This window comes from Asterias rubens, chromosome 1, assembly GCF_902459465.1.
Source record: "Asterias rubens chromosome 1, eAstRub1.3, whole genome shotgun sequence".
NCBI lineage: Eukaryota > Metazoa > Echinodermata > Asteroidea > Forcipulatida > Asteriidae > Asterias > Asterias rubens.
In genome coordinates this window covers 26,833,787-26,857,312 of record NC_047062.1, presented here as the reverse complement: position 1 = coordinate 26,857,312, position 23,526 = coordinate 26,833,787, and the positions used below count along the sequence as shown (strand labels likewise).

The following is a 23,526-nucleotide window of genomic DNA, read 5'->3' as shown; positions in this document are numbered from 1 at the left end:
TTTATTTTTCCGTATTCCACTTCTTGTGTGATAACTTATAATGGCCCCCTTGTACTAGAGTACGTTTGGGCGACCCATACCAAAGCCCATACCAACCGAGTCCACAAGTCGGAAACCGGTTGGTCTGAACAGCATCGTCACCGCGCTCAACCGAACATGCGAAATCGCTCAACCGATGGCCAATGTTTCTGGTTGGGGTCGCCAAAACACATCCCTAGGTTACCATCTTCATGTACCAATAGTCTGCCACTAGAATCATAGTGTTAGCCAGTGTCTTGTCTATTGGACATCTTGATTTAAGTTTGGACACCATGTCTTATCTGCTACCATACAATGTACATAGTGAAAAATTTGGACACCCAATTTGAAAATTTACAGCCAATTTTGGACACCCTTTTACCATTCCTGGCTAAAACATTGTCCAGTACCATGAAAAGAGCGTGGTGCCTAAAATGCTTGCTTCACAGTAACCCATGGGGAAATGGACTCCCACACAACAGCCCAAACAAGATTTGTTTGTTACATTCATTCATTGTTGGTTTATTCTTTAAAAATAAATATCACATGGCGACCGGAGGTCGAATTACAGGAAAATATACAGAGACATTTTTTTTTTTAAACCCACCACACTATATTAAGAAATAATTGGTTAAAGAGACAAATATTTACAATGTATAAAACAAGTAGTTTTAAAAGCTGCTAAAAAGTAACCTGGATAAAAATATTGTAAAGATGACATCCGGGCCCAATTTCATAGCACTGCTTAGCGGTTGATTTTGTGGTTACTGTGAGATTTTTATTTCATAGCGCTGCTAACCGTAAGCACACGAAAAGGCGTGCTTACCTTTCGGTGCTTACCGCAAGAAAAAGAATGACGTGACAATACAAATACATGGTGAATGCACAATATGAAATACATTTGCAGCTTAGCAAATTTGTCTGCTAAAGTAAGCATGAAAAGTTGCTTACCGTTAAGCAGCGCTATTATGATATTGGGCCCTGGTGAATTGGGTAAATAAAAATAAACTGGATACAAATATGGATTTTCAAAAAACACTTCCATCAGTGTCATTGGCAGCCAACATTTTAATAATAGCAAACAGCTACATGTATATCCTTTGAAAACAAACAGTTAAAGACACTGGACCCCTTTGATAATTGTCAAATAGACCAGTCTTCTCACTTGGTGTATCTCAACATATGCACAAAATAACAAACCTGTGAAAATTTGAACTCAATTGGTCGTCGAAGTTGCAAGATAATGAAAGAAAAAACACCCTTGTCACACCAAGATGTGTGCTTTCAGATGCTTGATTTCGGGGTCTCCAAATCTTTTCCCGAGGTCATTCACATCAAATTCAAATATTTAAGTGAAAAATTATTTCCTTCTCGAAAACTATGTTACGCCAGAGGGAGCCGTTTCTCACAGCTCTCAACTGCTTTTTATCAAGTAAGTTGTTATGCTACAACTATTTTGAGTAATTTCCAATAGTGTCCACTGCCTTTAAGCTTACCTTCAAAAACCCATCTATTATTCTCAATGCATACAGCACAAAAAAGGTAAAAATTTTACATTAAGTAACATATTTATACATTTTACAGTTGTCATAATTTAATGCACCTTGTTCAAATTCAGAATTCGTGAAAAAATAAACTGTTTTTAATGCACAACCCTTAAATTGTTAAAACCTCAATATAAACCAGCATAAAAAATATATAAATTTACTATTTTAAAACATGTTTTGCAAATATTTCATTTTATACAACCTTCACATATTTATTAATCCCTTTGGAAACCTCAAAAGTGGTCCCGAAAATCAAATTTCCCTTTAACCTTTTACACCAAAGGATCCATGCAATGTGAGCTCTCAGAGTGAAATCATTACAGATTGTGCACTTTATTGTTTCCTTTAAAAAATAATTCCATCTATTCTTAAACAGTGGCAAGACCATTAGTAGAGTTGGTACCAGTACTTGATTGTTCAAACTCATATTCTTGCACATTATTTGAATGTAAACTGCATGATTTTGTGTTCTTTACAGCAGTTTACATGGGAAGCCAGGGTTCCTAACAATGTTCCAATATGCACAGTCTATTCTTATTGTATTGAGGTTATACTGTGATAAAGTTCACCTCTGACCCTTTGCATGTACAGCATTTAGGAAAGGGTTTGCAGCCAGAGTTGCAGCATGGCTCTACATTTGGATCGGTTCCATTAATCTGGGATTTCCCCCATGTCATTCCAGAAACCAATTTATCTCTTATTTTTCCTATCTCTTTAAGTACACTCTGATAGTGTTTGTCAGTACTGAGGTCATAGCGTTCACCGGGGTCACGATTAAGCTCAAACAGGAGTGGAGGGGAATGATGAATAAGACTAGTATTACTGCAGTCATGATCAACGTTGGTGGGTCCCGAGAGAGTACTTCCTTTTGTGATATAATGGGCCTTGTACTGCTTGTAGCGAACTGCAAAGACGCCTTGCTTGGGGTTTGCTTCTGCTGGGTAGTACAGGAAGGATTCTCTTTGACTCTGGAACAAAATAACATTTTCAAAGGAAGATTAATGACGAAGAGATCTAAAAACAAAATGTGACGTGCTCTTGAAATCTTGATTCACCTATTGAGTTTACAAAGTAATAGAAGACTGTTACAAATCTGTCCCTTGATAAATTAATTCCAATCCTCTAGTTCAAAAAATACATCATACAGCATACCTATCAGATATAATCTAACCATTTCCGCACTTAATCTTAGATAAAGCCATTGGACACTTTCAGTAAACAGTATTGTCCAAAGGCCCACACTTCGTGTATCACAACTGATATAAAAAATAACAAACCTGTGAAAATTAAGGCTCAAACGGTCATCGGAGAAAATAACGGGGAAAACCCGCCCTTGTTTCCGCACGTTTCGCCATGTCATGACATGTGTTTAAAATAAATCCATAATTCTCGTTAACGAGAATTTGTATTGTTTTGCTGTTTTCTCCAAAAGTAAAGCATTTCATGGAATAATATTTCAAGAGAAGTCTTTCACCATTGCCTTCTGTAAACACTGTAAGTTATTTGTAAATCTGTGAACTTTTATTTTTTTTTCTGAACCGAAAGGGTCCAATGGCTTTAAAGTAAAGCTTGAAAGACTATTATAGTCAGAGAACCTGCTGTGATATTGTTCTGTGCACAAATGTATCTTGGCCAATAGCCTTAATACTGGAAACCTGTATATCAAACTGCACAAAATGTTGCATCTCGCTGTAACTATTACAAACAAACTCAATGATGCAGAGATTCATTGTTTTGGGGTTGAGCCTCTCATAACAAAATCAAAAACATCATCCCAGCATTTGATTGCAATGTAAAAACAATGGCATCCGAGTTTGATAATTATCCTCACCTTCATTCTCTCAAATAAAATCTGTGACATATCAACACCATCAAGGGTTGTGCTGGCAGGCAAAGAGGCACCAGTAATGTTAGCTACAGTAGGCAACAGGTCAAGGGTACTGGCTAGCTCTTGGGTACGCCCTGGCTTAATTTTGCCAGGCCAGTAGGCAATAGCTGGTACCCGTTGTCCACCCTCGTAGGTTGTACCTTTTCCACATTTGAGAAGCCCAGCACACCCACCTCTGTACTCTCTGAAGATACTTGGCCTGAGTGAAAAAAAAAAGCATCTCGCATCAGAACACTGGACACTGTTTCGTCATTCAAAAACCACTTAAAAACCCACCTTTCCCAGTTACTCTTTAATTGTACTTGTTTTTCATTGCCTGTTGTTGCTGAGCGCCATGATCTAGATGGAGTGGCGCTATACAAATCTGGTTATTATTATTATTATTATTATTATTATTATTTGTTATGTTTAGAATTGGTATGTTACATTAATTACTACATGTACATCGCTTGTATGAGTATGTCTGGATTTCAACAACAAACCAGTAACTGAAAGTATTTTGACAATAAATTTGTCTCAGACTCCAACTATCTCATAAGCTTGTAGCTAGAATGAAAAAAAAATGGAGCAATTTAAAGCCTAGGCAGTCACAAATCCCACAAAGTCGGACAACTCCCCGAACAGTATTTTGAAAGGTTTGAGACTGATGATAGGAATAGAATGATCACCCTTTCACATGTTTGCTAGAAGACCTAAATTATATCCTTTAAATCTCACCCATTGTCAGAGGTGAAGAACACAAAGGTGTTCTGTGCAACTCCACTGGTATGAAGCTGGTCAATGATCTGGCCAACACTCCAATCAAGCTCAGCCAAAGAATCACCAAATGTTCCTCTAATTGTGCTGTTTCTAAACTCTTCACTGGCAAACTGTGGGTGGTGGGTGTGTTGGTAGGCGTAGTACAAGAAGAATGGTGTTTTATTTTGTGCATTCCTGGATATATACTCTTTGGCATAGCTGGTGTAGCGTTTCTCCAAAGTCACAAGATCAACTGGTTGTTCAATGATTGTTTTACCATGATAGAGTGGACACCTTGAGTACTGGGTGTCACAGTTATCAAAACATCTGTCATTAGGGTAGAAGCACTTAGAGCAAAAGCACATATCATGAGAATATGGTATCCCATAATACTCATCAAAACCCTGGTAGATGGGTAGGAAGTTGCCATCCTTGCCAGCTCCTAAGTGCCATTTGCCAACAATTGCAGTGGAGTAGTTTAATGGTTGTAGGATCTCAGCTATAGTGACTTCATTGTGTGGAAGGCCCCCTGTGGAGCTTGGTATAAAGACACCTGGCCATACTCCTGAGCGTGTCTGATAGCGACCAGTTAGAAGTGCTGCCCTGTACACACAAGATAAACAAGATCTGAAGTTAAGTACCTCTACAAGTGAAATTTGAATATCATTTGGGAGTGGTTTGTCAAAGTTGCTGTTACTTTTTAGCCACTTGTAAAATGTTTTATTAAATAAATTTAAATAAATTGGCAAAGGACATTTGCCAAGCAGTGTGCCAATAATCCTGTTGAAGACACCCGTAGTCCTAGATGTCTCAACTTTTTACAAGTTACAATGACCTTGTAAAAATCGCAATTTTCTAAACATTTCAACTGGCTACACAGGAACGGTGGAAGGATCAACTATAACTTTTAAAAAGAATAGGAATTAAAACAAGAAAATCTAATTAAAAGGAAAAACAAAACAAAACCTCCCAAAACTAAACAAATACAACTCTGTAAAATTACACAAGTTGAAAAGAAATGTCTGAGATTATCATAGTTGCGATAACATAACCCTCCTGCCAAAGGCATACTCATCCTCGGCAGGAGGGTTATGTTATCGCAACTAAGATTATCTAAAAAGCCAGTTTTTGACTTTGGTTAGTTTGTTTCCAAATCAATACAACAAAAGAAATGTATACTCAGACCAAGTCAATAAACTTAAAAAATAGTGCTAGTTTGGTTAAGCCATTAACTAATATTAATAAAAGAAAAAGAAACCCACAATTATATTTAACATTAAATATAAACCAACTCATAATGAAACAAATATTTGCAGTCGGATTCTACATTTAAAAAAAAATATTGTAATTAAACTAGTAACCTGAATAACAATACAAGAAATATAAATACCTGAACCAGTATGCATTATTTTAAATATCAGATCAGACAATTGTCATTGATAAAGATACCCCTTGCATATAGACCCAGTAACTGGGGCGCTACTCCTTTTTTCGAAAAAACGTCAACATTTCGAAAAAAAGGAGTACAGGGGTAGCACCCCAGTACTGAGTCTACCCCTTGCATTTGATTTGAGTTATGACTATCTATGTAACTTCCATTTACATTCCCGTCAACAAAACAGGTTTAACATGTATCTGTGTTAAGTAAGTAAGTAAGTAAATAAGTATGAATGGGTATACATGGTGGTGGTAAGTTCACAAACAACACGCAGTGACACAGTGACATACCTTGATGGACTACACACAGGAGAAGTCACATAAAACTGCATAAACTGCAATCCGTTTGAGGATAAGTTATTCAGATTGGGTGTTACTGACGTTGGATGACCGTAAGATTCAAGATCCCCATAACCAAGATCATCAGCAAACAGTATAACAACATTTGGTCGAGAAATTTCAATACACAGGCAGACATGATTACTGCTGAACACAAAAGACAAAGCGAACATGTAAAACAACAACAAACCTCGGGGCGCCGCCATGTTTGTTAACGCAAAGCAGTCTGGGATGTCTTTAATAACCCCTTACTGTCGTACGATTTTATTGGTCATTAGCAGGCTATATGACTGAAGCTAGCCAATCAAGAAACGTCTTTCATCAATTGATAAGTTTCCTCGCAACGCTGATACATTTTTGTCTTCTGCTGCTGTTGGTCTTCAGTTGTACCTTTAAATCGTATGAAATTGTTCTTTTTCGAACTCGGGTCAGTGAGTTGGAACCTTTTAACAGTTAGAATACCCGATATGTGAGGAAACAAGCGTATTGAATTAGGTAGGTAAGGTGATGTATGTTTTTTGTTCACAATTTAAACAAAAATTGTATTTTAAGTTTTATTTATTAAGTTTAATTTATTTTTTATAACAGTAGGCCTATAAATAATATTGTTAATTATTTTTTACACACATCATCAATCAAACAAATTGTTTTTGTGAATGCAGAAATATGATAAAATACTCAGTCATCATTACACAGTATTGACAGCATTTGTTGACCTAATTGAATTTTCAAATCAATAGACCATGATGATGATCTTAAAGACTTGATGATATAATTATTGATCAGCTCCATGGAGGTAGTCTACCTCCATGTACATACTAACTGCCAGCTGGAACAACACTCAATGTCAATGATGAGTCAATGGTCAATGATGTCAAGTCAGGTCAGGTAGGGAGTAACAGAACTCCTAATGCTCCTACGTAGTCGCATTTTATGCGTACCTTAGTAAGTGTAGGCCGAAATTAAGTTGGGCTAGTTATGCTGGTTGTTAAGTAAAAAGTAAGGGAGTGAATTCCAGTCTTACTTTTGCTGTATTTGGGAAAACCTCTGTGGTATGATGAAACTTGAATTGAAAGGCATTGGTTCCCCAGCTGTACTCTCTTCTTAATTATTAGTAGGTTGAAGTTCAGATGTTTTTTCTGATCAAGTTGAACATGTTTGTGGATGATTTTGTGCATTGTGAAAAGTCTCTGGTTAAGGCGTGTTGAAGTAAGGGCAGCTCAATTTCATCAAGATAGATAGATGGATGAACTGTCCTCGCAGCACAAAGGCTGAATTACAACAATTTTACATAAATTTAAAATTTTAAATTAAATAGAAGGCAAATATGTAATTAAAAAAAATTGCACATTGAAATTGAATTACTTTTACTCAAAAATGGTGTGACAATATAATAAAACAACAGACAGGAATTGAAAATGTTATAATAAAAAAAAACAAGCAAAAGACCAATTAAAATCTGAACATCAATTAGATAAAAGCAGGCCATTGATTGTAGTTGTATTTACAACATTAACAAGTGATCACAATGGCTAGATGTGGTAAAAATATAGAAATATATTATTATTGCTTTAAAATTGGGTTTTGTTCCATAAACTGGTCATATTAAAAAAAAAATAATCGGACTATTTTTGTACCGTTTAGTTTTGCAAACTGGTAGTGAGATTTCATCTGAGTTTCTCAAGTTCTTGTGGTGAATATTTTTCCTAAGTGGTGGGACCCAGTTGCAGAATTGCTCAGAAGAAAGCAAGGATTTGAAGAAGCTCAGGCACAGCTGCTTCCTTCGTTTCTCAAGGGTTTCAAGGTTGAGAATTGCAAGCACCTCTTCAAATGGAGTGTAATCTTTGCCCATGATAATTTTACAGGCTCTCTTTTGGATATTTTCTACAGCTGTATTTTGAGCTGCAGTTATTCCTGAATGCCAAACAGGTGCAGCAAATTCAACTAAAGGTCTCAAAAAGCCAGTAAAAATAGTTACTAGGTCTGCACGTGGTAAGTTGAAACGTCTCAGTGTTTTGAGCATGAAGAGTCTCCCATTAGCCTTCTTCCGTATCTCTGCAACTTGGGTTCCCCACTTAAGGTCAGCATTGATATTGAGCCCTAAGATTTTGGTTACATTGACAGTGTTTAATGGTATATTACAAAGTGTGAGAGGTGGACTAAGAATTGGTCGTCTCAGAAATGACACTTTCATTGTTGAGCATTTGTCATTGTTTAATTTCATATGGTTCAGTTCAACCCACTCCTGGAATTGGTCAAGCTGGGTTTGCATGCTGCAGGGTGAGTTGCGGCTATTGGTCTCCACTACAGTGAGATCATCAACATACTTAAATGTATTAAGTGTCCTGTTAGTTACAGCATCATTGATGAGTGCTAAAAACCCGGGTACCTTGAGGTACTCCCCCTTTAAGTGTTTTCCACTAAAACATATCTGTTAGTGTTAGTGTTACAGAACTATCCCTGGTGTAGTTGTTGGTAATGAAACATGCAGCTCGTCTCCGAGTGGCCTCAATCTTCTGAATATTCCTATTGGTGCAAGGGTCCCAAACAGTATTCAACGGTGGGGCGAACAGGACTCTTGTAGGCTTGGATCTTAGCCTTTACGGGGAGCACTGCCAAGGTTGCGACGGGCAAATCCAAGCATGCAGCTTGCCTTGGATGTGATTTTGTCGATGTGTGTATTCCATTACATGTCAGTAGAAAGTGTGACCCCTAGTCTAGCATGATGAATTGATCTTGCAGTTAATGATTGAAGAGTTTGTATGAGTAGGCTATCTTATTCTTATTTTCTTCGTGTGAAATGAAGAGTGAAACATTTCTCGGGTTCTAAGGACATCAGCCATTTCCTTTCCCATCTCTCAAGTTATTTAAGGTCACTCTAAAGGGTGTCGCAAGTCAGATGATGTAGCAAATGGCCTATAGATGATACAGTCATCTGCAAATAGGCTGACATTATACATGAGTAATAGGAGAGGACCAAGAACCTTTCCTTGAGGATTCCCTGAAGTGACATGTCACTTGTACTGGCCTTGACGCCCTGGATGACCACATGCTGCCTCCCAAGAAGAAAGGATGAATTCCAATGATGGAGAGGTCTGCTGATGCCAAAGCAGTCTAAATTCAGTAGCAATCTACAGTGTGGGACAGTGTCGAAGGCCTTTAGCGAAATCAAGTACAATGGCGTCCACTTTATGAATATTCTCATTGGCTTTCCATATCTTGTGGACTGTTGAAAGTAGTTGGGTCTCGCATGATCTTCTAGCTCTTAGTCGACTCTAAGTCTTAGTAATTGAACTTGGGCCTTGGACGGTTGACTCTTTGGTGTTGATGCTTGAAAGTTGAACCATCCATGGAGGTTACTGCATTGGGTTCGCATTGGTATAGGCAGTATTTCAGCAGGTGGTGCTTTCAATGATTTTCAAGTGCTGACTTGAACTTGTTGATTGATGAGGCATTAATGGCAATTTCAGGCATGTCAGGAAGGTTGTTCAATGCTCCACACTGAGAGTGAGAAAGACATCTACTCGTCTTAGATTTGCAGTGGGGCTTCCTTATTTTAAGCCTGTGTCCCCTTGTTCTGGATTCTTCGATGATTTCAAACATGTCATTCTTTTCTATAGCCTCAAATTAATACATGATTTTGTATTTTGAAGAAGATCAGCCCTCTGTCTGCGTTACTCTAGTGATGGTAGTGAGTGTCTTAAGTCTGTCTTTGTAGTTTAGATGCTTCACATCTGAGATGAGTCATGTAGCTCGTTGCTGGACCTTTTCCAGTAAATCTACCCGTACGCCCTTTTGATACGTTGGTCTCCAGACTGTTTTGCAATATTCTAGTGTTGGGTGACTATGGTATTATAGTTGTAGCATTCCACTGGACCCAAGGGATGAAAAAGAACATTTGATGTTTCCCAAATTGATATTGGCTCTTTTGGAGACATCAGGTAACTGTACATGGGTGCAAAAAGACAGGTCTGAGTCAAATAATACTCATAGATTCCTTTCTCCCATTCCTTCATTGTTACTCTTTCCATAGTGTATAACTTTGCACTTTCCTTGTCGAATGGTAGCTGCAACTTACTTGACCATTGGATGATGTCGTTTAAGTCATGTTGGAGTAGCTTAGCATCCTCTTCATTGTCTACAACTTACTCTGTACAATTTTGTGTCGTCGGCAAATAGCTTCGCTGTAGGATTCTGGGCAATAGATGGTAAGTCGTTAATGTAGATATTGAACAAGACTGGACCTAGGACACTTCCTTGGGGTATGCCACTTGTTACTTCGCAGGTTTCTGAATTCTTCCTGTTTACTACCACTCGTTGACTGCGGCATGTCAATCCACTTGATAAGACATCCTTTGATGCTGTTTGCTCTAATCTTAGTAAGAAGATGCTAGTGCGGCACACTGTCAAATGCCTTACAGAAATCCAAGTACAGGCAATCTATCCCATGGCCATCATCAAGAATTTTGGTCCACTGCTCGAGAACAACAGTCAATTGGGTTGAACAAGATATGCCACTGCGAAAGCCGTACCGGTCATCAGTGAATAGGTGATTGAGTTCTAGGTGTTGGATCATCTTGCTTCAAATAATCTTCTCCATTATTTTACAGATTATTGATATTAGGCTCACTGGCCGGTAGTTCCCTGGTAGGCGCTTTTTTTCCCTTCTTAAAGATAGCGACCACAGTAGCCTATTTCCAGGAAAAGATCATTTGAAGAGGTCTTCCAATCTGGTGACACCGTCAGGGCCTGGTGATTTGTCTTTGTCCAATTAAGATAAAATTACCACAGCTACTTCCTCTTCAAACTCGACGTTGTTTAAGGATGATTCTACATGGTAAGGATCGATGTCTGGAGTATTCACCAAGTCATCCTCAGTCAAAATACTCCCAAAAAAGGAATTATAAGGGCATCTGCTTTCTCTTGATCATTCCTCACCCAGGTACCATCTTCTTTCAGCACTTTTTTAAAACACTTTTTGTACTAGGTTGGCCAACTCGTCTCTGTCAGTCCCGGACCCATGGTCAGTCATAAACATGATTATAAAGACATCACTGACCCCATCAGACATGTCTGTTAAATAATTGGAGGGGACATCGCTGAACATTGTCTGACAACACCGAAAGAGTAGTGTGTGTTGTTTAGTTTGGTAATGTTGAAATTTATATTCTTTTATAGCAAAAACGTATGCTGTAAAAGAAGTGCGACACAGACACTGACGCTGCTGGTGAAGAGAAAAAAATCATGGAAGGTGACGACTTGGAATTTACAACACAAAAGAGGGTATGATTGAATTAATAATCACTTTCATGATAATAAATTTTGTCAAAGTTCTAATTCGAGAAGTGGCGGGATGTGTTTATTTCAGACACTTGTTTTTTGATGTCTTTAGCCTTGCTCAAGGCAGTCGAATTGTTTACTCCGATAAAAGACCGCTGCTGTAAAAACCCACCCGTATTTGCACTGTGCGTAATGTTTGTAACCACATCGCACGACACGACGCCCCCAGTACACTAGCAGCATACTGAGGCCGTAGGCCAACAGCCTTGTAGGGTCTGTGTTGAAGCCACTGACCTCATTACTATAAAAAGCACAAAAGAAGAGTTCCCATGGTCACCTCACTACCATAATGTCCGCGTCTTTTCGGAGTGAATAATGCGACTGCCTTGAGCAAGGCTATGCTCGAACTTCCATGCACCTTTAGACACGCAAATGTCAAGCATTTTCCAGGATTAGAAATAGAAGCTATACACAGTCTGAATAGTCACAAACCCCTGTCACAGTCAGTAGGTAACACTGTGTCACAGTCACATAGTCAAAGTATGAGTAACTTAACCAAGATTTTAGCCAGGAATTGGTAAAAGGCTTGTCCAAATTTGCTGGAAACTTAAAAACTGGGTATCCAAATTGTCACTTACTACATTTATGCCGAAATGACAAAATAATACAGGAGGACAGCCAGATACTCCTCTGGCTATTAGAGTAACATCTACTGCCTAAATCTAGGTTGGTAGATTGTGTTAAGTGTTTTCGAAGTACAAGCAAAGTACAAGCAAAGTATGTGTTACGATAAGGGATGTCAATCCTTTCTCAGATGGCAAGTGGGGCTAACAAAACAAAAGAAAGTAGCATAATCTTCTTCTGTGGGAGTGTGCTAGCATTGTTGCTTTAAACATGGAGGTAGATGCTTAATAATTGTTATAAACTAGCAGATGTTGTGAATCAGTGACCTTTGTTTATCATGCTAAGTGTAGAACTGTCTTCATAACTTTGAATGATTTGAGTTGACAGGACGCCAAAAAAGGGCGCCGTGCAAGGGCAGACAAACTTGAATCATCCGCAAACAACCAGCCGAATGGAGACATTGGTGGAGATGAAACACCAGAGGGCGCTATTCCAATGTCAGAGAGAAATGGCAGTGTAAGTTCTTAAACAGATTTGGCTCCACATTTATAACTATTAGAATGGAACTTGAGATGAGAGACTGACATTCTCAAGCTTTTTAGCAAAAATCTAGCTAAGTTAGAAATAACCAGTCAAAACCATGCTTAGCAAATATTATGTTTTTGCTTCTAAGTTGAATTGCTTCATCTATGTTTATGATGCAATGTTATAAAAGTATGACTTTGTCTTTTCATATTTAAGTTGCTTTTTCCCATGGGTTAATGCTTTATAATGCCACTTCTGATCAGAAAAAGTCACTGCAAAATATTTGCAGCAAAGTTTATTTTAAAACTATTAATTTCAAATATTTTCTACAGCAGTGCAAGGACCCTAAAGTGTTTATTTTTCATGACAATATTGCATTATTGTTTGTTTGTTGTAGCCTCGAGGTCCTCCAAACAGACCCAAAAGGAGACAAGGAGGATGGGCTGACGATGCACCTAAAGTGGATAAAAATGTGTAGGTAGCAAATTAAATAACATTGAGTTTCCCAAGCTTGCCTGATATACTGAACCAACCTTGTCGTATTAAATCAGCCATTTTGTAAAAATAAAAATCAGAAAGTGCACAATGTTCTATGTGAGGCTATGTAGTGCTAAGACATTTGGGTATTACACAGACACATATATGTGTCTCTTCAGTTGAGCCTTTGATAATGAGAGTTCAAGGAGAAATCCGCCAGCAAATTCTCACTTGACCACATCCACTTAGCACAACAATGGTATTTGCTTGGACTTTGAATACAATCTAGACTGCATGGCTTATTTGATAATGGGGTTTCAAGTATGTCTATTCCTTGGATTTCAAGGCTTTGCAATGATACCAGATATATGAATAAAGTGGACTTAACACTAAGCAAGACTGGCTGCCTGAAATCTTGAACTAACAAGTAATGACTCTATGTTGTGGTGTTTGTATTCCTCTAACTGTACCTTATCTCTATGCCTGCCTTATTGGCTGTACATTTGACTAGCCTGCATACATTTGTACTAACTTGTGTGATTGTTATGCCCAGCCGAAGGGGGCATAGTGTTTGCCTTGTTTGATAAATAATACTTTCATTTCAAATAAACCTAGAATAACGTAGGGCTACCTTGCAATTAAATTTGACCAGCCCATAGATCCCTTTACAAGTATTTGCATTTCAGCCCTGACTCCCATCTCCCAATCCATGGGTTTCCGGTTAGTTTTGCCGTTGTGTTTTTATTTCATTGCATGTTTTGTTATTTTGTTGCTCATTTGTTCTCATCCTCTACGGCTGCAATGAAGGTCGGAGAGTGTAAGTGATCTGCAGAAATTCTCGGAGTAAGTTCTAGCCTTAAGATTGTGTTGCTGCACCACTTTATTTGATCTTCAGTGCTAACAATACATTTGTTAGATACATAAAGTGCTTTTTATATGGTTGTTAGTTGGATCATAGAGCAAGGAACAGAAGGAGTTACAACTCCAAAGCTCAAATTAATCTGATTAGTGCTGCATCAACCTCCAGTGGAAACACTATGGATGTGAACCGCAGCGCCTGTAAAAGGCTGTACACATTCCGACCGCAGCGAGCTCTTTGTACCCCATGTGTGTTACCACCTTTCGCTGCCGTCGCTGGTATTACGTTGTTTTCCATTCATAATTATTGGAGTCTTAAAGTAGCAACTAACAAGTTCAACGCGTGCGCAGTAGCCGATGTCAGCCACAGTGCTATATTAGAAACTGTTGACTTTGAGCTTTCTACTGAATTTTGAAGCAAACAAATTGGCCTTTCCTGTGATGAGTTATGACATTTGTTTGGTTTTGCTGATCGGGAAAATTATGAAATATGTAATATTGATTGTTTTATCATAAAAAGAATGTCGGTGGTCTCCGGCCGTTGAAAACGAATTGAGATTGTTTACAAAGTTTTTTCTATTGGGTGATATGCATTTGAACGGTAGACAATTAGACACAAACTGAAAAAAGGGAATATAAAACTTTAATAATAATAATAATAATAATAATAATAATAAGACTTGTAATGCGCACATATCCACCCAGCTGGGTGTTCAAGGCGCAGTAAAACAAAAAAACAAAACAAAAACAAAACAAAAACAAAACACAACACAAAGAAAAACAGACACAACAAAATTAGTCATTGAAAACCTGTGACATAAGATAAGTTTTGAGAAGAGACTTGAATTTTGCAGTACAAAGACAAGATCGAAGATTAAGTGGTAGAGAGTTCCAGATGCGTGGCGCGGCTGAAGAAAAAGACTTTGGGTGGGATATTTTTGGTTATGAAAACTGAGAGAGCTGTAATTGTTCAACTGATTTTGTGTTTGTTGCATAAGAATATTACAAAGAAGAGGTAATTCCTATTGCATTTTCGTTTGCCAAAATAATTGAAATGTCGTTTTTCTTAGCTAAAGTCATCTATGCCGTATTTGCCGTTGGCTGAAAAAGGACGCTTGAACGCAATGCAATCTGTGTGTTTTTCTGTGACGTAACCACAGACATTATAATACCTAGTTCTTTCATGGTTCTTTCATACTTTGCTTGCCAGGAATTGCGCCCGCGGATGTTTCTGCCGATTAGCGCTGGTCGTTTGTGACCGTGGTAACACACACATGGAACCTTGGAAGACGACTAGTTGTATCTCCTTCTGTTCCTTGCTCTATGGTTAGATGCATGGAAGCATGCAGGAATAACAAAACCACACATCACTCAACACAAACGAGCGGTCAATGCTCACAGTTGCGCTGAGGGATAATGGAATGGGGCCGAGGGAGTCGTAGTTTTAACCATAGCACAAGTTAAAGCAGTCAATATTTGTTTTATAACACCCCAACAGACTATTTATCATCTTTGCACAGTTGTAACGTTCGTCCGCGCGTTTCAGATACATAGATGCACAACTGATTGGGTTCGACGTGGGTAAAAAGACGTCTGGGTACTGCACGGCGTGTGATAGTAGTCGGACTATCACACGGCAAACGATGCACTATCACACGGCCGCCGTCTAGTAAAACTAAGACATATCCAGTTCCAGGGTTGCTGGTTGTACAAACTCAATGTACAGTATGTATCAGTGTGTTTGCAATGTACAATAATTAGCTAGCAGTGGTCATGTTGGTTGATGTGAAGGTTTGCTGTGTTGTAGCATGCATTAAAAACAGTTTAGTTAAGTGAGTGTTTTTGTGCTGATGGAGTTACACTTTTGCGTGAGTGAACATAGAGGTCTGACAATGAGGTTGAGGTTTGGTTAAATCTCAACTTATTCCCAAGTCTTGGGGTAAGGTGTTTCTACCTTTACATGGTGTTTGAGAAACAAAAAGCAAATTGCTGACAACGGAATTCAACTGTGTTTACTTTTACGGAATCAAATCCGCAAACCACTGGGTACCCAAAGTCCTATCTATGTGGAATATTGACATAATCAATCTATTACTGTTATATGATGTTTTGCAGAGAGCGATCTCGACCCGAAAGCCCCAAAAGGAGAGATGACTCTGATGATGGTAAGTTCATCAATTAACATATCTGTAGTTTGTCAATTTGTAATTGGAAATGGGATTAATGCTGAGCCTCTAGAAGGATTGCACTTGATCTAGTCTCATCAAGTAATCCTTTGAGATAGCAAAATGTGCTTCAAGTACATTACATGTGTTTGTACATTTATGTGTTTGTACATTTTATAGTAGCACATTGTGCAATGACTCAAGAGATGACATGTACACGCTGTGATCTTATGTTGAATAGACTGACACATTAGCAGCTGCCTAGTTTTGAAGTGTATGTAGATGTCCATGTGGGTTTTCATGCAAGGCACTGGGGCCGATTACACAAAGAGGTAAGATGTCCATGTGGGTTTTCATGCAAGGCACTGGGGCCGATTACACAAAGAGGTAAGATGTCCATGTGGGTTTTCATGCAAGGCACTGGGGCCGATTACGATGTCCATGTGGGTTTTCATGCAAGGCACTGGGGCCGATTACACAAAGAGGTAAGATCAGGAAGATTGATCGCAACTGCAAATCGATTGTAGTTGCTAAGTAAAGTGTGATGTCACAATACAAATCACTCCGGTAATACTGACAATTTGTCTTGTGATAAATTGTATTGCTTTGGGAAATCGAGCCCTGGTCTGGCGAGATACTCCTAAGAAAAGTCTCTGCTAGAAATTGTACAATTTTGGCTGGTAACCTTATTCAGATAAGTGTTATTCTATTGTTCTAAGTTACTTCTTGTCCGTAAGCCCGTTTTGGTTATGCAGATAGTCAGTATCCAGCTTAGTATTGCACATGGGAGACATGAAAAATTTGGTGTTTTCTTTTCCTGTTTGCGAATCAGATATTCCAGTTATTCCAGACTTGGATGACGTGCAAGAAGAAGACATGGCAGCCCAAATTGCAGCGCCCCCTAGTGTTCAAGTCAATCGTGTTGCGACATACCGTGAGCTTGATAATGACCTACTGAAGCACTCTCAGCTACTTACACTGGTAAATTAACACAATCAATTTCACTGAGCCTCATCAAATAATACCTTTGGGAAAACATCAACCTTAGAACTCTTACTGAATCAGAGTGAATACTACACTATATTGTAAATTATGGGCCAAATTTGTGGACTCTAAGAACATTGATGTGCTTTGCTTTGAAGCTTCACCAAAGAGTATGGTACTACTACTTTTACTGATTAGTGGATCAAGGGGACTTTTCGTTATTAACTTCACTGCCACAGAGTGAGTTCTAAATAGTCTCTACGAAGTGAGTTCATTAATAGTCTCAACATTACAACTTAGTATACACATGTTGACTGGCAATGAGGTAACTAGTGTACGTCTATTTACCCAGGGAGTTTGAGTGACCAGAAGAGGGATCTATTTTCCGAGGCCAATGGCCGAGGGAAATAGGTCCCTTTCTGGTCACTCACAGGCCCGAGGGGGAATAGATGTACACTAGTAACCGAATTATGCCAGTCAGTATGTGTTTTATAACACACCTCGGTCTTAAATGTGAAATAAGGACAGAAATCTGGAAAAGAAAGAAAGTTTTGTAGTTGCTGTTCCCGGTTCAAGTCAAGAGAGGGCTCTGTAACCAGGCACTATTTTCAAAGACTAGTACCCGCCCAGGTACTATTCCAGCAAAACGCATGCGCGCAATCACTAGACTATTAGTTCATCCCACGTGACTGTTTCAGCCAACGAGAATACAGAACAAGCAAGAGGTGTGTTATAATAAAGAAATATTGACTGCTCGGAGGGGCACAGTTAAAATTATAGGTCCAAGGTGATGTCAAAACCATGACTATGTCCGAAGCGGAGCTGAGGGCATAGTCATGGTTTTGACATCACAAAGGGTCTATAATTTTAACTGTGCCCAGATTATTAAGCAGTCAATAATTATATACCGGTTAAAGATTCTTCTAATCAACATACCCTGACTACCGTGACACGAAATGCTAGTTGTATATACATTACACGAGCGACCTATTTGCGACCGTTATTTTCAGATTGGGCCGGTCGAATTGACTAAGCATGCCCAGCAGAAAAAAGGGGGCCCAGCTATTTCAATGACTCAATTTTTAATTAATCAGATTAGAGGATACTATATTAATTATTGTATAACCTGCTGTAGTCATCGTCTGTCTACTTGTAAGAAACTTTCTAAAATGTTGAGTCCCTGCACAACGCCACACTTCCACAAAAGGCAAGTTGACCATTTGAACCCTTTTGGGAATCAATTCCTTTGTGTACATTTGGACTCCCAAACTGCAGACAGCATTGGTGTGAGTATAGTGGCCCGGGCTCCCTTTTGTGCAAGGGGTCATCCAATAGGCTGATGTGGTTCTGACAAGGTAATAGTAACCTGACTGCTTAAAACAGGTAAACATGGTAGTTACTGCATTGTCCATCCCATCCAATCTTTAACCTAGCGTTTTCCAGGCCTGTGTGACCGGGCCTTAAAGGATAATCTTATCAAATATGTTATATTCTGCAAATTGATTCTCTCTTTTTTCCTTAGGATAATGACATTGATCTGAAGTTGTTAACCAAAGTCTTATCAGCAGAGCAGGAAGTGATTGAAGAAGACATACCCTGGGACTGGGACCTCCTCTTCACTGAGGTATCATCTGAACTCCAGACTGAGTGGGATAAACAGAGTGCTGACAACGAGGAAAAAGGCAAAGCTTAATAAACTCTCACATTAATGGTAGGGGTACAGAAGGCGTGGCAGCCCCCCTCTCTCAACAACTGACTAGTACCCTCTCATTACTGAGGTAGAACTCCAGATTGAGTTGGATAAACAGAGTGCTGAACAACGTGTGGAAAAAGGCAAAGCTTAACCTAGCCCTGGTGACCTTACATTTTCGTATTAATTATACTACAGTGACGTCCTGGATATCAGGGTCCATTTCTAGGGCGGAAAACTTTCAAAGCTTCATAACTAAAATCTTACCTGCAAGAAGCCACTAATTTCAAGAGATTCACATTTCATGGCAGCATACATTTTTCTGTTGTTGGTTTTGGTCGTCATTAATTTCTCACAAATCCCAACGTTAAGAAGTTTTCGTTTAAAGGGTCTATGTACTTTTTGTAGGACAAAAAACACAGTGTCCACAGAATTACACTTAACTTACACAGTTTGAAGATAATAATAATAAGACATTTGTAAAGCGCCTAATGCAAAAGCCTCTAAGCGCATTAAAGAAACAATAAAATAAACAATTAGAGAAAGATACAAGATACAAATAGGCAAATTACAAAAAAGAAGCTTTAAACAAATGAGTTTTCAACAAGGACTTAAAACATTGTAAAGTATTAGCTTGGCGAATATGCATAGGAAGACTATTCCAAAGAAACGGTGAGGCGTAAGAAAAAGATCTGTGGCCATAAAAAATGGAAGAAGCTCTAGTAGCAGAAAGCAATGACTGTTGAGATGATCGTAAAGTCCGAGTAGGGGAATAATGATGAACAAGTTCAGATAAATAAGCAGGAGATTGACTTGTTTGAGCCTTGAAAGTTAACAGAAGAATTTTGTAAACTGTTCGAAACTTAACTGGGAGCCAATGCAATTGCATTAGTATAGGTGTAATATGGTGAGAACGAGGCAGACAAGAAACGAGGCGAGCAGCAGTGTTATGTACACGTTGAATTTTAGCAAGATCTTTATCGGGGAGTCCATACAGAAGTGAATTGCAGGAATCAAGTCTAGTAGTGACGAAGGCATGAACAAGACGAAGAGTAGTTGCTTCATCCAGGTAGCGGCGAATTTGTGATATTTTCCTAATAGCCATGAGAGCTCCTTTGCAAACATTATCACAATGTCTACTCATGCACAATGATGAATCCATAATAACACCGAGGTTACGGGCAAATTCAGATGGTTCAATGACAGACTGGGCAATTTGTATTGATGGCGGCGAAATCTTTTTTGCGAAACGAGATCTCAAAAATAAAATCTCAGTTTTTGAGTCATTCAAAACAAGTTTATTTGACAACGCCCAAGATTTGACATCTTGAATGCACACTTCAACTTTTGCAATGGCAGAAGCGCGATCAGCTGGATCAAAGTAATGTAAAGCTGGGTGTCGTCAGCGTAAGCAACACTAGAAATACCATGGGCAGCAATGAGGTCTTGCAAGGGTGCACTGAACAATATAAATTCAAGTGCCCAGCTACAGAACCTTGTGGAACACCACACCAGAGATGATGGCGATCTGATTTAACATTGTTGATGAGAACATGCTGGGTTCTGTTGTTCAGATAAGAAGAGAACTAGTTAAGGGCAGTTCCAGTAATTCCATAGCGTGAAGATAAACGTTGGATGAGATGCTCATGGTTGATAGTTTGAAAGCTTCCCTGAAAATATTACGTGCTGAGGTGCTGTAGTTTTTGAGAAATGAGTAAAACAATGTCATGAAAATAATTTTCATCTCGGTGATCATGAGACGAAAATTATTTTAGCATGTAAAAACGTATTTTCATGACATTGTTTTACTCATTTCTCAAAAACTACAGCACCTCAGCAACTAATATTGTAAGGTATGCTTTCTACTATCATTATCTTCAAACGGTGTAAGTTTAATGTAAATCTGTGGACATTGTGTTTTGTGTTACAAAAAGTACCCAAATCCTTGAATAACATTTTCAGCTTAACTGATTTGTGAAATCTGGCCCAGGGCTGGCTCAATTTTAAGCACTACACCAGCTAAGCACAACCAAAACTACGCTCACCAAAATAAGGTTATCAGCCAAACTTTCAGTCACAAGTTCAATGTGTGACTGGTATCCTGCTCATTTATGATTAGCAGAAAGTTATAAATCAAGTTTTTTCTGCTAGGCTATGACCCTTTTTTAAACGATGACTTAGTCTTGACTCAGACGCAGGCACCATCCACCGGTTCAAAGTCCCATCTCAAAGGTATACACTTTCAAAATGACTGACGGAGCCCAAGCTAGAGACTAAGGCCTAGCGATGGTTTTGAACTGGGTCCTGTGTCTGTCTCTGCTGTGCATGAATCATGTAGCATGATCCAGTTCAAGCACTCAATGTTTCATTTAAGACATGAACATTATTATTTGAAACACTACGTTTATAATGAATGCTTTTTGATCTTCAGCTCTTTTATTATTATTAATGAAGGTATATATTGTACATTTTGTATGCAATGTAAATATTAAGGGAACACTTTTATAGAATAGACACATTTACTTGTTGCAGTTTTGGTACTTAAAAGGTTTGGTGAATTATTGATGTTGTCATTTAAATCCTTCTAGTTATTGTACAATAAGTCAGTTGGAAACAAAATAATTGTGCACCTTCCTATATGTTTTCTTGCCCTTTTTACCTTCTTCAGCTGCCTCAAAAGTAGCCATCTTAAATTGGCTCTCTCGACTCAGTGCTTTGAACTTGTCACACTGGTCTGTCCAGTGGCGTGAAGAGTGACAAATCCAGCATTTGTCACAGAGAGTCATTGAAATCTGCTCTTTTTGCTGAATGTGTTTGATGCTTGATCTGGGATTTTGAGTAACACATCGTACTGGGGCCGTTGCCCTGATCCTCAAATTCATTTCTGATGACATCCAATCCAGCAGTCCTTGCAGTGGCAAGTGCATAAACAGTGTGATGGCATCACTGTTACCATACCTCTTATTGACCATGTGCTGCAAATCCTCTGGATTGGGGGTACTCTCCGACATCCCAAGTGTACTGGTTTGCTGTGCACTGGAACTGGTTTGCTGTGCACTGGAACTGGTTTGCTGTGCACTGGAACTGGTTTGCTGTGCACTGGAACTGGTTTGCTGTGCACTGGAACTGGTTTGCTGTGCACTGGAACTGGTTTGCTGTGCACTGGAACTGGTTTGCTGTGCACTGGAACTGGTTTGCTGTGCACTGGAACCGGTTTGCTGTGCACTGGAACCGGTTTGCTGTGCACTGGAACCGGTTTGCTGTGTACTGGAACCGGTTTGCTGTGCACTGGAACTGGTTTGCTGTGCACTGGAACCGGTTTGCTGTGCACTGGAACTGGTTTGCTGTGCACTGGAACCGGTTTGCTGTGCACTGGATCTGGTTTGCTGTGCACTGGAACCGGTTTGCTGTGCACTGGAACTGGTTTGCTGTGCACTGGAACTGGTTTGCTGTGCACTGGAACTGGTTTGCTGTGCACTGGAACTGGTTTGCTGAAAATAAATCATGTAAAATGTACAGGAATGCACAAAAGGATTTTTTTCCAACTGAGTAACTGTATAAAGGCTTAAGTCCCACAAATTCACCTTTTCTTTATATTATAATAACAGTCTAAATATGTATGAGTAAACTTGTTTTAGTTTCAATAAAACGTGACCACTGATTTTGTTGTTGAAAGAAATAAACTAGTGATTTATTTTTCTTTGAACAGCGGTTACATTAGTTTATTTGTAGGATGAAAACATTGTTTTATTATTCTGAAAATGAAATCAAAGGAGAAAGGGGCCCTTCCTTGTTAAGGCCGGTTCATACTTGCTGCAGGTCCAGTGCCTCGTACTAGAGTGCTAATGTGCCCTCAATTGGAAGCATCTTTGTTTATGCCCCGCCAGCGAAACAAGCCAAAGGAGCATATTTTAGTGTTTACCGTGTCCTTCCGTGTGTGAGTGTCAATAGGTACATGTATACACATTCAAACCGAGGACCTATTACAAAAGAGTCCACAGTTGGAAAATGCATACAAAACCAATGGGAGCTGTTGCAAAAAAGTTTAAAGACCCCTTGCAATATGCCCTGCGTACTCACATGAGCCTATTCTTGGTGTCATTTTGGGTGTCAAAATCGTATACAAACATGCACTTGTTCGGAGGCATGTTCTGTTTTGTGTAAGAATAACGTGAAACCCTAAAGGTCACACGCACGTTTTTACGCACAGAGAACAGCTATTGTCCAATGATCTGCCTCCTTTTTGAGAGTGTGACGTCATATGCAATGGGTCTGTAACCAAATGAGGGACAATAGAAGGTCCATGGTTGCAGGCATACATTGTATACATGTACATGTACAAGCTTGGGTGTGTGCGTGCAGTGCGTACGTGTAATCATTGTCCGAGTGATAACTCAAGAAGGACTTGGTATATCAACTCCAAACCAGGGGCCTTATTCATGAAGCCTTCTTAGGCCTTAGTAAGCATTTACGTGTTACTAGTTCGTTCTTAGCGAGTTGCGTCATATTCACGAAGCACTCGTAACTTCAATCGAGTGCGGAAGTCCTTACTAGTGCTACGTGGGGTGGTTTCGGCTTCTTAGCGTTTTTTTAAGCCCCTTTTCAACATTCCTGGCCAACATTTTCAGTCGAATTGAGCTTTATGTCAATAACAACAACTTTTAATATGTTCTACAATCCTTGCGGCATGGTCTCAAACATTGCACAATTTTGGAGAAGTTATACCAACCTATTTGTTATCACTATTTAATAAATTCTTCTTGATTTTGTTATTTTATTTCATCATTGTATATTTGTTTATTTATTTATTTAATAGTAATAATAATAATGGGCATTTATAATGCGCCGGTATCCATCTAAAGATGCTCATGGCGCAGTGACACAATAAACGGGGAAAAGTTATGAAGTCATCATTAGATGAGTCTTGAGGGAAGTTTTGAACAAAGCTATCGATGG

At 39.0% G+C, this 23,526-nt stretch overlaps 3 protein-coding genes across 6 annotated transcripts; 1 reads left to right on the top strand and 2 right to left on the bottom strand.

Annotated features, from left to right (window-relative positions):
• Positions 1–1,441: 1,441 nt before the first annotated feature.
• LOC117287540 (arylsulfatase A-like) lies at positions 1,442–6,163 on the bottom strand. Its single transcript, XM_033768475.1, has 4 exons — positions 5,920–6,163; positions 4,171–4,794; positions 3,397–3,652; positions 1,442–2,533 (listed from the first exon to the last, which is right to left on the bottom strand). The coding sequence occupies exons 1-4, from the start codon at positions 6,138–6,140 to the stop codon at positions 2,114–2,116; spliced, it is 1,521 nt and encodes a 506-aa protein (XP_033624366.1). The 5' UTR covers positions 6,141–6,163; the 3' UTR covers positions 1,442–2,113.
• Positions 6,164–6,315: 152 nt separating this feature from the next.
• LOC117300800 (intraflagellar transport protein 43 homolog) lies at positions 6,316–19,023 on the top strand. Of its 4 annotated transcripts, XM_033784624.1 has the most exons (9): positions 6,316–6,462; positions 10,001–10,175; positions 11,146–11,250; positions 12,259–12,387; positions 12,794–12,870; positions 13,681–13,716; positions 15,847–15,896; positions 16,729–16,877; positions 18,403–19,023. In XM_033784624.1, exons 3-9 carry the CDS (start codon positions 11,212–11,214, stop codon positions 18,571–18,573), a joined length of 651 nt encoding a protein of 216 aa, XP_033640515.1. In that variant the 5' UTR covers positions 6,316–6,462; positions 10,001–10,175; positions 11,146–11,211; the 3' UTR covers positions 18,574–19,023. The 4 variants fall into 4 exon arrangements, with proteins under 4 accessions (XP_033640515.1, XP_033640506.1, XP_033640525.1 ...); XM_033784615.1 differs by lacking the exon at positions 10,001–10,175; XM_033784634.1 differs by lacking the exon at positions 10,001–10,175 and having other exon boundaries at positions 6,316–6,466.
• A 1,423-nt stretch (positions 19,024–20,446) lies between these two features.
• LOC117296072 (secreted protein CSS1-like) lies at positions 20,447–22,371 on the bottom strand. Its single transcript, XM_033779284.1, has 2 exons — positions 21,211–22,371; positions 20,447–21,176 (listed from the first exon to the last, which is right to left on the bottom strand). Exons 1-2 carry the CDS (start codon positions 22,074–22,076, stop codon positions 21,155–21,157), a joined length of 888 nt encoding a protein of 295 aa, XP_033635175.1. The 5' UTR covers positions 22,077–22,371; the 3' UTR covers positions 20,447–21,154.
• Positions 22,372–23,526: the final 1,155 nt, after the last annotated feature.

Coding starts and splice junctions, on each gene's coding strand:
- LOC117287540 (XM_033768475.1), bottom strand. CDS start 6,140: ATGTTCGCTTTGTCTTTTGTGTTCAGCAGTAATCATGTCTGCCTGTGT. Junction 4,795..5,919: donor CCTGTGTGTAGTCCATCAAG/GTATGTCACTGT, acceptor TTGTGTGTACAG/GGCAGCACTTCTAACTGGTC. Junction 2,534..3,396: donor TTTTATTTGAGAGAATGAAG/GTGAGGATAATT, acceptor ATTTTGTTCCAG/AGTCAAAGAGAATCCTTCCT.
- LOC117300800 (XM_033784615.1), top strand. CDS start 11,212: ATGGAAGGTGACGACTTGGAATTTACAACACAAAAGAGG. Junction 12,388..12,793: donor TGTCAGAGAGAAATGGCAGT/GTAAGTTCTTAA, acceptor TGTTTGTTGTAG/CCTCGAGGTCCTCCAAACAG. Junction 12,871..13,680: donor CCTAAAGTGGATAAAAATGT/GTAGGTAGCAAA, acceptor GCTGCAATGAAG/GTCGGAGAGTGTAAGTGATC.
- LOC117296072 (XM_033779284.1), bottom strand. CDS start 22,076: ATGATTTATTTTCAGCAAACCAGTTCCAGTGCACAGCAAACCAGTTCC. Junction 21,177..21,210: donor GGTAAAAAGGGCAAGAAAAC/ATATAGGAAGGT, acceptor TTTGTTTCCAAC/TGACTTATTGTACAATAACT.